We start from the raw sequence: 13,926 nt of genomic DNA, 5'->3' as shown, positions 1-13,926 counted from the left end.
GGTACCAGGCCCAGACAAGCCCAACGAAAACGCCGCGGACCCGCCAGGGCCAGGGCCAGGGCGGTCACAAGCTGTCGTCACAGTCAGACGTCGTTTGTTTTACCCTTCGCCAACCCGAAGAGCAATGGAAACTTTAACTTTCAATCATTTAATGCGCAAAACTTTCATGTTAGGGTCCACTAGAAGTGCAAAGTCACAGAGTAATTTAGTGTCAAAGCAGTTTTAAAATCCAGGTTTTCAATTCTCAACAGCCAGCCGCAGCCAGAACAGAATCAGCATTACGCTGACACCTGAAGGGCAGAGGACCCCAGGGCGTCCTGCTTTGTGTGACAGTGCCTCCAGCAGGCGGGCAGACAAGCGACGCTGCACCTGCTGAAAGCGTACACCCTAACCACGCCCCGCAAAGTGGTTCCATCCGGGGAGGAGACCACAGGGTGCTCACAGTCTGCATTTCAGGCTTTCAGGGAACATGGGGCATCCAAACTAAACTGAACTAAAGGCACAAATTCTCTTACCCTAAAAGGAAAAATGTATCTATGTTCAAAAAGCTATATATTTGTTGTTGCTAATGTTCCTATAATGCTTATGCAATAATTTTTTTGAAGACTTTAGGACTCTGTTATGACATTAAGATTGATTTTGGCACTAAAGAGTTTACCGAAAAGATAGAGTAAATTACCAAATGTGGTTTGCATGCTCTACAGCTATAAATTATGCCTCGGGGAGGGAGGCGGACAAAAGTCACCTCTCAGCTGGGAAAGACACCACAGGGTTTTCATACTTAGAGAATCATTACTTCCTATGCTTTTCCCCAGACACATGTTAAGGGCATTCAGAAGTCTAGGTCCCACTCCCTGGGGCCTGTGAACACGTTACTTTACATGGCAAGGGAGAATTAAGGTTGCAGGCAGATTAAGGTTGCTGATCAGCTGATCTTAAAATAAAGAGATTATCCTGGATTATCTGGATGGGCCCCAAGTACTCGCAAGGATACCTGAATGGGGAAGAGGGAAGCAGAAGTCACAACCAAAGGGATGGCCCCACGAGAAAGACTGAGCTGGTCTGGTCGTCACCAGCTGTGAAAAAGGAGGGGCCAGGAGCCAAGGATGCAGGCACCCCGAAAAGCTGGGAAAAGCAGGAACAGGTTCTCTCCTGGAGCCTCCAGAAGGACCTTGACTTTAGCCCAATGAGACCCATTTCAGACTTCTGCTCTCCAGAACGCTCGGAGAATAACTTTGTGTTGTTCTAAGGCACACAGTCTACATAACCGTTACAGCAGCCCCAAGAAACTGACACAACTATGGAAAGTGTATGAAAAACTTAAAAGGGGAAAGTAAAAGCATTTGATTTGCACCCTCCCCCCAGAAATCATCTATGTAGTACTCACCACAACATAACTTTGTGACTTCACAGTTCTAGGGGACCCAGGAGGGTCCGCTCAGCTATGGCGGGGGGGGGGGGGGGCGTCAGGAGAGAGCCAGCTACAAGAAGCGAACAGCTGACCGTGCACTCGTGGACGGCATGGTGGGCCTGGCAGTCACCCCAACCCTCACAGCAGCCAGAGGATCCAGTGCCACCCTGCATGTGAGGACACCCCTGCCTCACCAGAGCCACGCGGCTTGTGCGGGGCTGAGTCACACCCAGGCTGCCGCTGCCCCTCATGCTGTTTCCTAATGAATCCGCAGGGGCTGTGCTGACACCACTTGGCTGAAAATACAGGTTCCAGAAGACCTTCAGCGACACAGTGACTGCTTCTGCCCCTGGCATCCCACTGTCCCCTACTTCAACATACAGAGCTGTGAAGGTCTCTGCAAAAGTACAGAAGGATCAGGAAACCACAACCATGAGAGAGCGCAAAGAAACACAAAGTGCTCAGCCCATCGGCCCCTGACACACAGCTTTCCCAGATACCTGATGCCAGCTATTTCGAGATTAGTATCTTTATTTGGATATTTATGTTGGATAAAAGATCTTAGCACCTCTAAATATTTGTTAATACTCTCATACAGTGTAAGTTTTCTTCAGATTCTTTAGTATAATCTTAGTGAAAGGAAACAGTAACTTTTCTAATAAAAGGCATCTCTCATTTGACCTTGAATTGAAGACCCTTCAGCTTATTTAGCCTGTTAACAGGATGGCTGTCTTCACCTACCTGATGGGCAATGTCACATGTACCCTTCAGAGGGCTCCGGAGACCCCTGAGCACCAGGAACGCAGGGACAGGGACCGGGCGGGCTCCAGCCCCGCCGGGAAGCCGCCCTCTGGTCAGAGGACCTCGCGGCGCGGCCAGACCAGGACTGCGGGACCCGTTTCAGGCCCTTCCGAGCAAGAGAGGCTATGACTTTACTTCTGAACAAAAAAGCCAAGGAAACACATAATTTATCTAACATTTGCTTTACAGAAAAATGTAGAAACGGCATTCAACTAAACAAAGCTCCACTTCACTGTGAGGCAGCTCACTCCCGTTTAACACTCCCAAGGAGTGTTAAGGAGGCGTTGTCCTACACCCGGTAGGAACGTGCGCTTCCCTCAGACCACACATTAAGTTCTCCTCAACAGCTTTTGGTGGAACAGACTTTCAAATGGACAATAAAAACGTCCAAAGTCATAAACTGGGAAGTCACTTCCGCCTACTCAATAACGTGTAAAATGTATTTGCCATAATTTATGTATAATGTCATTGCAGTAATGAAATTTAACTAATGCTTCAAACTGCAAGCTCTTTTATGGGGAAAACTAGTATTAAATGCATAATCATGGAATATGGAAGCCCTCCCCAGCGGTCCTCCCAGAGTATCTGCACATAAAAGGCTTTCATATTTGGAGGTGGGGGCAGTGAGTGAAGGTTAACGACAAAAAACAGAAAGACCCAGAGGATATCCAGACTTTCTAAGGAGACATCAGGGTTTCACTTGTGCCCTAAAATGACCAGGCAACTGACGCCCCCCCCCCCAATCTCTACACATAAACACTGCCCTGCCTTTACTGGAAGGTACATATTGAGAAGAAAAGCAGTGGGCACTCCCACTGCCTTACACCCCAGAGGCCAAGGTTAAAGAAAATTAACTCCTACAGTAGACGGGAAGGGAATCACCTTCCTCTGCTGTCAGCTGTCCCAGATCCTCTGCGTCAGGCCTTCCAAGGACGCTGATTTGAAATCACAACTCAGGACCCCTGCCACTGCACCCCTGGCTCTCACGTCAGGCCCGATCCTTCCAGCTCTCCTCCTGAGCCGTACTGGGACACACTCACGTGCTCCTCCCTGCCCTGCTTCCCTTCCGTACCCAGTACCTAGTCTACAGGACAGTGACTGCCTGTAGGTGTGACCAAAGGGAAAAAGTACAACAGTGAGTGTTAAGGGAGTTCCATGCTGTGGGAGTCTGCAGAAGGGGAACTACAATCAACACACAGAGCCTGCTCACAAGGCACAAAGTCCCAAAGTCTTTCTGCTTTTTAACATGAAAGACAATCCAGCACACGTGCCAAGTGTTTAAGGAGGTCTGAGCAAACACCTCCAACCAGGGGCACACGGTCACCCGGAGACCACACAGCTTAAAATTGAAGAGTTCCAACAGAAAAAGATAAGATAAATGCATCTAAATACAAGAACACTGAAGACTCAGCCTTTAATGGTTTTACATATTTTAAAATAAAGAAAATGTAGGATGGCAGTTTGGATCACAGTATCTGCAAGTTCCAGAAGAGACTCTGCTCAGTCCAGGCTCACCCTGCCCTGCAGCCTTGGAGAGAAGGGTCCCCAAACCGCTCTGCCCCCAGGTTCCTCCCTCGCCCTCTTAAAGTCTCTGTTCAAAGATTACTTTCTCAGGGAGGTCTAACTGCAGTTTTCAAAAGGTGCACCATTAGCAAGGGGAATTTGGAAACATCCAGCAAAATTAAGCATTTACCACAGCCCTAGCAACCCTCGCTTGAGCAATCCCAACAGAAACGCTGGGGTGGGGCCTGACCAAACACGGAGGGATCCTGGTCTGGCCCAGCAAGCCTGGCCCTGGGGTGGGCAGTTAAGAAAAATAACACTACCTGGTAAAAATAAGAAAACTTTCCAAACATACAACACTCCCTGGTGAAACCAAGGTCCGACCTGTTGTCAGTTTCTTCATTCTCTGCTCACTCCTTAGAAAAATTTTGCAAACGAGGGCCTAGAGTATTGAGGAATGAAGCGTCATGTAACACAACACGTGCAAGAAGCCAAATAAAGGCACTTATTTCCCTGGGGGAAAAAATAGAGAAACTGCAGAAAAGGTTCACCTCTTCCTAAGAGATCATCCCATCTTGTGCCAACGTCTCAAGCCCAAAATTCCAGACCCCAGGAACTGCTCCTCGGCCTGGAGCACAGAGCGGACAAGCCCCCAGAGACAGACGAAGTGACACAAAACCGGAGATAAGCGACGGAAGCCAGCCGAGGTGCACTTGGGCACCAATGCAGACAATGACGAAGGAGCTGAACAGGGCCCCCAAAAGATGTGTCCATGTCCTGACCCCCCAGAACCTGTGAATGAAACTTACTTGGAAAAAGGGTCTTTATAGATACAGTTAAGTTCAGGATCTCAAATGAGATCATTCCAGATCGTGTTTAGATGGGCCCTAAATCCAATGACAAGAGGTCACTTGTCAGGTCAAGTAAGAGACAGAAGGGAAAAACACAGGGAGAGAGGAGGCCATGTGAAGACAAAGCAGAGACAGGAGTGATGGGGCTACAAGCCAAGGAACGCCAAGGATTCCTGGGAGCTGGAAAGAGGCAAGAAGGACCCTCCCCTCAAACCTTGGGAGGGAGCACAGCCTTGGTTGATGCTTTGATTAACTGCTAACAAGTACAAGGGAACATCTTGGGGTGATAGAAATGTTCTAAAACTGACTTATGGTGATGGCTGCACAACTCTAAACACTAGTGGTCAGAGAACTGTACACATACAATGGATAGTAATGTTACGTATGTAGATTAAACCTCAATAAAGCCGTTCAGAAAAAAGAAAACTATGGTAGTCTTCCCCCATCCATCAGACTGGTGAAAATTAACAAGATGAACCCTACCCAGAGTAGCAGAGTATAACTCAGAATACAGCTTCTTCACAGGGTGATTCAGAAGCAGGTCTCAAAATGTAAACCGCGCTCACCTTCTGACCTAGCAAGTACACTTGGATTCCATCTCTTACAATAAAAATGTATTCCTGCTTTATACACGTGCAGGGGTGAAAGGCACATTTTGCAAAGGTACAGATATATCTTCTTCCAAGGCTTCATCCAGACGCCAGCTTGACAGTTCCTCAAGCAGCTGAATCAGCGACCCAGAAATGCTTTGGCTTGGTGGTTGTTAAATTTCTTCTGACTTGGAGTAGAGAAAGCATATCCGAACAGAACTCAGGAGGCCCACTTGGAAGACCACAGTCCCTACCACACTGCTGAGCTTTCTTTCTTTTACTGGATTAACACATATTTCCTTGATTCAAAAACTCCAGAGAATGTTCCAGTATCAAAAAAACAACAACAACAGCAACTAAGTGCATAGCAGTTCACCTAAAACAGTCTGAGTGATCAGGATTCAAATTACCCAAGCATCTTCTGCAAAGCTGTCTTATCTTGATGAAAACACATATTTAAAGGAAACAATATGACACCATCAAAAGCTCCCACCTGATGGAAGCATTCAATGACATACAGGAGTTTCTCCCTTAGAGAAATGCTTACTCGTTTATTTAATTTATTCACAAATATCTACTGAACACCAACTATGTGCCAAGCACTGTCCAGGTGCCAGACACACAGAGAACAAGACAGGCGAAGTTCCTGCCTCTCTGAACCCCACATGCTAGTTTGTGGGCACTCTGGGTTAGGAGTGCAGAGAAACAACAGACCAAGAGAAAACAAAGTTTTCTGTCGGGGGTGCTGAACCAAGAAGACTGAACGAAGTCAAAGCAATGGCGAAAGGTAGGTGGGCGTGGGAAGCGGTGTGTGAGCAGCCACCGGCCGCGAGAGGGCAGCACCCGGGGGCCAGGGCACAGCCAGGAGGCCAGTGCGCGGCCCGGGGCCGCGGGGCCCAGGGCAGCAGGCCACTGAGGGTCTCACGGCCCCGGGGAAGGTCTGGGAATACTATGCTGAGAAGGTGGTTGGCCCCTGCGGGTCTGAGCAGGGGAATTACACGCTGTGACTTCTCTCTCAGAGGGACTGCCCTTAATTTCCAGGGGCCAAGCTGTTAAAAGGGCGCCAGCTGGGAAGCTGCAGGAGACCCAGGGAGAGATGAAAGGGCTGGGGTCTGGGGTTTGAGCAGCAGTAAAGCTGAGAAGTGGCTGAATTCTAGATAAACTTCAAAAATGCTTGCTGATAGACTCAATGTCTGTTGGGAGCAAAAAAGAGGAGCTGGGAACAACTCTAAGGCCATCAATTTTAAATTTAAAAATCAAATATTCTCTAAGCACAAAATACTGTGAACACAGTTAAAATTCACCTTAAGAGCAGTTAACAAAGCACAAGTTGATTAGACAGCGAGGACAGGAGGGAGGGAAGAAAGAAGGAGAGGTAAAGGGAGGGGAGAAAGCGCCAGGGGGCTCTGGGCAGACTGCCACCAGGGGCCTCAGGAAGGTGTGATGGGGGATTTAGAGGCTTTCCAGTGGAAGCCCACCACCCCCCCCAGCAGAACAGAGGGCGAGGAGATCAGCTCGGAGCCTCTGTGAGGCCATACACTGAATCGTGCAATACACATGAAAAGACACTCTGTCAACCGGCAAAAAACTTTTTTCAGACAAAAAATTCTTCAGTAAGTCCCTTGCATTTTCAAAAGGCGACCACCTTGGCCCTTCCCAGCTCCCTCCGCGTGGACCGCACCACCATGCTGTCAGTTCCTTTCTAGGGAAAGACTGGCCCGCGTGTTACGTTGGCAAAGCCTGGTTATTTCAGAGACTCATCAGTGCTTTAAAAAAAAATCAGACCCTTGAGCTTCATTTCCATAAACCAAATTTTACTAGAAACCATTCAGAAACACATGTTGTAAGTCTGGCATGACCTGAAGTTCAAATGGAAAAGGAAGCTTTTCACTTCTAAATTCTCAGTTCAAATCCACCCTAGAGTTGAGCTAAAATACTAGTAACATGGGTTCCCAAACTGTGTACCCCGGTGCCTCGGGGTACCGCAGCAAACCCACAGAGGGTCCAAAGGGCATTTTAAATTTATGAGGGAAACGGCAGTACTGAAGATATCCCAGACCCCAGCTGAGGTATTGTTTCCATACAACCTCGTGCTACAATTCTCTCAATGGCATCATTATCATCACAAAACAAGGGAGCTGCTGTGATAAAAGACTAGTACCACCTCCCCACTAAAAGGAAACAGAGAAGGCAGCAGAGACCAGCCTGACCCCCAGGTTAGAGAAGTTGTGCAGTGCCCAACAGATGCAACCATCCCATTGGTCTGTTACCCTGGTTATCTAAGAATGAAATAAAAATTTTCTTCCCATTTATGTGCATTTTTTTCAAATAACTACTGTTATGACATGACACTTGATAAAATTATTTGAACCTAACTACTTAATAAATGAAATTATTAAATGTTCTTTTTAGCCCAGAGGTGGGATGAAAAAAGTATTAAAGACACTAAAGCCACCGTGAGCAGAGAGAAGGAAGGACTCCCTCCTTAGAAGCTAGCATTCTTTTTGCACATTCATCACTCTTCTGAGTGCTTTACACATATTCTTTCAAGCCCTACACCCACCCCAAGAGACCAGCACTACCTCCTCCCTACTTCACAGAGGGGGAGGAAGGCACATATGTTTAAGTCCTGACTGTTTGGAACCACGCACAGGGAGAAGCGATTTCAAAAGCAAGGTAATTGCACTTCAGTTTACAGGGAAAAAAAGAGGAGAGGAGGGGAGGGGAGGGGAGGGGAGGGGAAGAAAGAAAATTAATTAATTAATTAATTTCCCCCCAAAAAGCAAGGTAAACAAAGCCAGTAGTGCCTTGGGTCCCACCTCCAACTCCATCCCGTGGAACTGTTTCCCAAGGAGAAATGCTTCTCCCACTTCTCAATAGTTGATTCCCTACTGGCTTAAGAATTCAATATGGGCCAAGACCACCATTTACATGCATCAATTTAGAAAGAGGACATTTTAAGTTACTCTTCGGCAACGAAACAAAGAGTGGTTAAATCACAAGCACCATACTTTCACGCCCGGTGGAAAACCATGACGTGCAAATTTAAAAATTTTAACCTACAGGGGAAAAATACAAATTCCAACCAGATACAAAGCATTACAACCAGATACCAGATACAGATTACAGATCTACTCATTTTTGTTGCCGTTTTCTCCCTTTGAAAAGTTATCATGTCAGATCTGGAACCCCAAATACAGAGACTGAGAAAAACGAAAACGGCAGCGTCCAACGTGCCTGGGTGAGAACGGGTCGCTCGGGTGGAGCGCTGCTGTTTTTCAGATACCACACAATCCTATGTTGAAGGAGGTGCTATCTTGGGAATGATGCCAACAGCCAAAACAGAAAAGCCACAAATCAGTAGGATTACAATAACCGTCTGCTCAATGAGACAGCTGGAGAAGGAACATAACCCTCCTGGATACCCTTAGATCAGAAACCCAAGTCTTTATTCTCAAGAGTGAACTGATCTGGTGGTTGAAAAAAAATCTAAGCTATTATTTAAATTTAGATCAAATGGATCTGCTGGATTTGTTTCAGTTTCATTGTGCATTTTTCATGATTAATAAATTATGCTATACATATTCAAACTGCTATGATTAGGTGATTCATCCCCCGACGTCATCACTAACTGTTCGGCGGACATCCCTGTGCACTTCAGATACATTCTCCAGTAGTCAGGCACTTAACCAGTCTTGGACGTCTAAGCAGATCCTCCACTGAGGCAGTCACTCTGCACCGGAGGCAGTTAGGCAGCAGGTTCGGAAATTTTTAATTACGGATTGAAGGCCATTAAAACTTTCAGGTAGCTTCAGAATATTATTAAAATAATTCGGTAAGGCTTTCAAGTAATAATGTATTCTATTTCCCCCTAACCTCCGGGGACTTCCCAGTCTTCTTGTGGCCACAAATGAGCAGTTCCTACACAGTACCTGAACCAGCGACATGCTACATTCTTCTCAGAAAGTATGCTGCACAATTCATTTCCATTCAAAGTAAAATGTTCCAAATTCTATGAAAAAAATTGAGAGCAAGCATAAACTCTGCTTTATTTTACAATGAACAAACACAGACCTCCTCAGGGTGCAATGGCTGGAAAAGTATTCAAGGAGATGTAAAGGCACTTTTGAAAACTAAAACGCTGCGTAACAAGGGGAATGGACATAATAGCTGAGCCTCTGGATGGACTTTTTCAAGCAATTTTCCTACTGCCTTTGCCTGCACTGCTTAGGCTAGCTGCTCCCCTCAAAACACGTCCACCCGTAAAAATGGAACCACACGAAGTATGACGTGAAACCAGAACAAGTGCTCACGAAGCTCCAGTCCCTGATACACCAAAACGCAATCTCAAACGTGAACTATGAAGCCTTTCTTAAAAGTTAAAACATCTTTAACTTTTAAAGGGATCTTTTTCATTTTTCAAGCTAACTTTCTCTGAAAGTTTACTAAAGCCTTTTCCTCTTCTGAGACTCCAGTGAATGAATGGTTGCGCCTTTTAAAACAGAGATGCCGTCAGTACAGATAACACTTCTTCTTTACGCTTCAAACACCGGAAAAACCTCCACCAACACGGCTACTGCAACCAACCTGCAGGAAAGGAAATTGTCCCTCAGCTGCCTGTCGCGCATGTGTGTGCAAACTTAAGCAGCAAACACACACCTCGAGCACTACAAAGGTAACAACTGACCCATTTAGTCAAGGTTGACTCCAACAGGGCTTTACGAACCTCTTCAGATGTGTATCTTCATAACGCCTAAAGAAGTATATTGCTATGAACCTGTAAGCTAAGGGGTATGGGAAATAATTAGCCACATGGATGTCCCACAAGCAACACTGATCCGGCACCCCTGATGTGCAGGGCACTTGGGGAGAAGTCTCCAGGATCTGGAAGGCACTGAAACCCAACATGAAGACCACCCGAGACCAGTCCTCTTCCCCGAGGATACAGAAAGCACCTGGGAATTGCAGGACCTCCAGATCAGCTCTACGCACACCTGTCCTCTTGCACTGAAGGTGCAGTCTTGAGTAAGACTTTCAGTTGACAGGTATCCTGACGAGAAAAGAAAACAGCTATTGCTGAACTATGCAAGTGTCCAAATTTAGAGGTGACACATTCCATTTTCCTAAGAAAGTTTTACCAGCTAAAGATAAAGCAACAAACTTTAAACATACGAGTTCTCAGGGATCTGAAGAAAGGAAGCATACAGGGAGGATATCCATTAATTATAAAAAAATGAAAAGGAGAAACAGGATGGAGCTCAAGACCTACAGAACCATTATGGCCTAAGTGCTGGGACTTTGCTACAGAAAGAGTGTTTCCTTTCAGAGTGTGGAAGACTTTTGGAAAAAGTTAGCTGGAAGTAAGAATATTGTCAAAGCTCAAATCTCATAATAGTTTGAAATTTCTCTCTGCAAGTCATCAAAATGTCAGCCAACATTTCAAACCCCCTATGAGCTCAAAGTTTTTGGAAGTATTTAATTGTAAAATCACAACTATAAAACTTAACAGGAAAATATTTTCTGTAACAGAGAAACAATTCCTTTGTGTGTGCTTAAATGTGGTACACACACACACAAATCGACACCCCAAAGAAGGAGGCACCAGTCTAGCAGTCCAGTGTGGATGAGCTCACCTAACCTTTATAGCCTCATCCGTAAAATGGGTTTCTGTTCCGTGCCAGCGTCTGGGAGGTGCCCGAGGGGCCTAAGGAGGAGATTCAAGGAGGTAACGCGCGTGAAACCAGTCCTGGCTCGCAGTCCCAGCTCCGGCAGGGTTGTCATGTCCATGCAAGTGCAGCTGTGCACGGCTCTGACGGAGCACCTGCGTCTGTCACTGTTTAACACAAGTACAAACCCACGTCTCCTAACACAATAACCGCACATAAACTTCGTCCACGCCCGCAACCGACAGCCAAGAGAATGCCCCCGCGGGATCAGAGGGAGAACGGTCTCCGCTGGGAAGGACCCGTCCCCGGGTCGCGGGACGAGCTGCCGAGCCTGCGGCTGGACGGGGCACACGGCGGGGCCCCCACTCCGGGCCGCGCCCTAGATTCTGGGGTGCACCGCATCCCGGGCCTGTCAAACTGCAGCCCAAACAACCTGGGAAGGCGTCCCCCGGCGGAGTCGGAGGTCGCCCGCGTGGGGTCAGAGGTCCCCCGCAGGGGAGGCTGGCGGACGGCCCCGGGGAGGTCGGAGGTCGCCCGCGGGGATAGGAGCCCCGCCGCAGCCACCGCCCTGGCCACACCTCCGTTCCAGGAAGCGGCAGGGCCGGGAGCGCAGGCCCTGGGCCGCCGGGAGCGAGGGGCCGGCGACCTGGGCCCGGCTGCCCGCCACGGCCGCCCCCTCCCGCGCCGCCGGGCACTCACAGGTGACGATGGGCTTGTTCTCCATGGTGTAGATCACCGGCGGCAGCGGCTCCTCAGGGGCGTCCATGGGCGTCCGGCGTCACCGGCCCGGCCCCCCGCGCCCCATGGGCAGCCCGAAGCCGCGCAGGGCCAGCCCGAGCCTGAGCGGAGCCGCGGCCGCGACAGCGACGCCCGCCCGGCCGCGCGAGGCACCTCCAGAGCCGGCCGCCCGCCGCCGTCGCCGCCGTCGCCGCCGCCGCCGCCCGCCGGCCGCCGGCCGCATCCACTTCCGGTGCCGGCGCGCCGCGGGACCGCTTCCGGGGCGCGCGGCTTAAAGGGGAGGCCCTTACGCCGGGCGAGCGCTGTCCTCCGACCGAAAGGCGCCCCGGCCGCGGGGTCTCCGCGGAGGTTCCCTCCGAGCCTCGGGGCCGAAGCCCGCGCGGACCGGCCGTGGGCGGCGGTGGGTCCTGCACTGGAGGGGCTGCACGGCTGGGAGCCGCCCCCGGGCCGGCGCCCTCGGGGGACAGGGCTGGCCTGGGGCGAGCAGCTGGGACTCGCCGCGGAGCGCCCACGAGCATCACACCCCCCCACCCCGGTGCCCGATGCGGAGGACGGCCCCAGGGGTCACTGACCGCCGCGTGCGGACACGGGGACCACTCAGGGGTCACTGACAGGCGCGTGCGGACACGGGGGGTCACTAGCACCGACACATGGACACGGGAAGCTCCCAGGAGTCACCAGCAACAGCAGGTGGACACACGCACGTCAGTTTCTCTCCTGCGCGGGACGGTTGCCTAGAACCCAGCTTTGTTAATTTTACCAGAGGCCGGATGCCTGGGGGGATCAGTTAACAAAACGGGTTAGTCCCCACGGCTGGGCTGACTGGCAGTTACCCCTTGCAAAACTCTTGGGCTTGTTTTTCTTGTCCTACTGGTTTTGTGAGGTCGCCTTGCTGCCCTGCAGTGAAACAAGGTCAGGTGCCTTCACAGTAGAACCCAAGGCCCCCAAGCACCTCAAGTCCTTCTTGGGGGCTAACGACAGAAGCGGGCTCACACCAGCTACTCCCAGTGTTTGGAATGAACCGCTTCTCTCTGGATTTCCGCAGCACTAGTTTCCTGTCTCCATGATGTTAAAATTCTTGAATTAGGGACTGCCTTTTACTTGTGTCCCCAACCCCTCCCCACCCCAATACCCAACCACACAGAGCCTTCCATGGAATAGGCACATTTTGAAAACGCCACAAAATGAAACCTTGCTTTAACTGCATCTAAGTTTCTTATGGAAGAAAAGTAGATTTGGGGTAACTTTTCTAAGTGAAATAAAGTAAACATATGTGAAATAGTTTGAGTGTGAACACAGCTGCTAAATGTGTGTGCATAGTGTAGCATGGTGCACTGTGGCTGGCTAAGGAGGCAAAGGTCAAGAGTTTAAGACACCTGGAGCCTGCAAGGCAGAGCACCGGACGAGAAGAAGGAGCTAAGGATGGAGAACCGGAAGTCTGTGTGGAGGTTCCCTGTAGTCGCTGGCCTCAGCTGGGCCCAGTACTCATTGGGTCAGATTCCATAGGGTTTACCAGGAAGTGGCTGTTACAGAGTCAAACATGGGTGCAAAGATTGGAGGCCAAGCAGGGCTGTAGGAGAGACCTTGTTGATTCCTCATTAACACTGTGAATGAGAAATATTGCAGCCGTATCAGTAAACAAGGAATGCCGTGGCCCGCAAGTCATCAGCCGCTACCACCGACTCAGGATGCAGACAAGCAGGCAGCCTGGTCTCTGCATCCACCCCAAGCGGGGCACTGTGAGGGACGGGAAAGGGCAGGGCCCTGGCCCTAGGTAGCTAGGTGCTTGTCAAAGAATGATTTCAGTGAGCCCAGATGTTTGCGCCTTCCCACACATAGAAAAGTGCTAAATTCTTTAACCTGAGATGTCTGGTTTTCTTTAGTTAACAGTAATCTTTTGATGTTCTGACTACCTGGTCTTTGTTGTAAAACTCCTATATATCCTGGCTCCTCCCCTACCTCTTCTGAGCCGTCCCTCAGAGCGATCTGAGAGGCGGTCATCCCAGGCTCGAATGGGTTCAAGTCCTCAGAAATGTCCGCCGAATAAAACGTAACTCTCAACTTTTACATTGTGCGTTTTATTTCAGTCAATAATACCCAAGGCATTCAGCCGAGACACCAGACTGAGGCCCCATGGGTCAGCCAGCTTTATCTGTAAAAGCCAAGTAAGTATTTTAGCTTTGCAGGCCACATGCAAAGCTGTTTCACATTCTTTTTTTTTTTTTTTTTAACAATTATGTTTAAATATAAAAAAAAAAAAACATTTTTAGCTGAAGGGTCACACAAAAACAGAGCACAGCCCAAACGTGACATGTGAGGTTACTGACCCTTGCCCCAAACCTGGCCCACAGTTGACCTACCTTCAC

The 13,926-nt window shown here is 49.2% G+C and overlaps 1 protein-coding gene across 3 annotated transcripts in view; it reads right to left on the bottom strand.

Moving 5' to 3' along the window:
- Window positions 1-11,693, bottom strand: part of TRAPPC10 (trafficking protein particle complex subunit 10) — a 67,959-nt gene extending 56,266 nt beyond the window's left edge. Inside the window, exon 1 of one of the 3 annotated variants that reach the window (XM_064476472.1) lies at window positions 11,522-11,693. In XM_064476472.1, coding sequence (XP_064332542.1) covers window positions 11,522-11,588 — 67 coding nt within the window. In that variant the 5' untranslated portion in view covers window positions 11,589-11,693. The remainder of the gene's footprint in view (window positions 1-11,521) is intronic. The other 2 variants (XM_031460676.2, XM_031460673.2) reach the window with 2 other exon arrangements.
- Window positions 11,694-13,926: the final 2,233 nt, after the last annotated feature.

The sequence above is a fragment of the Camelus dromedarius genome, chromosome 2 (genome assembly GCF_036321535.1).
Source record: "Camelus dromedarius isolate mCamDro1 chromosome 2, mCamDro1.pat, whole genome shotgun sequence".
In the NCBI taxonomy this organism is placed as follows: Eukaryota; Metazoa; Chordata; class Mammalia; order Artiodactyla; family Camelidae; genus Camelus; species Camelus dromedarius.
This window is presented reverse-complemented; position numbering and strand designations above follow the sequence as displayed.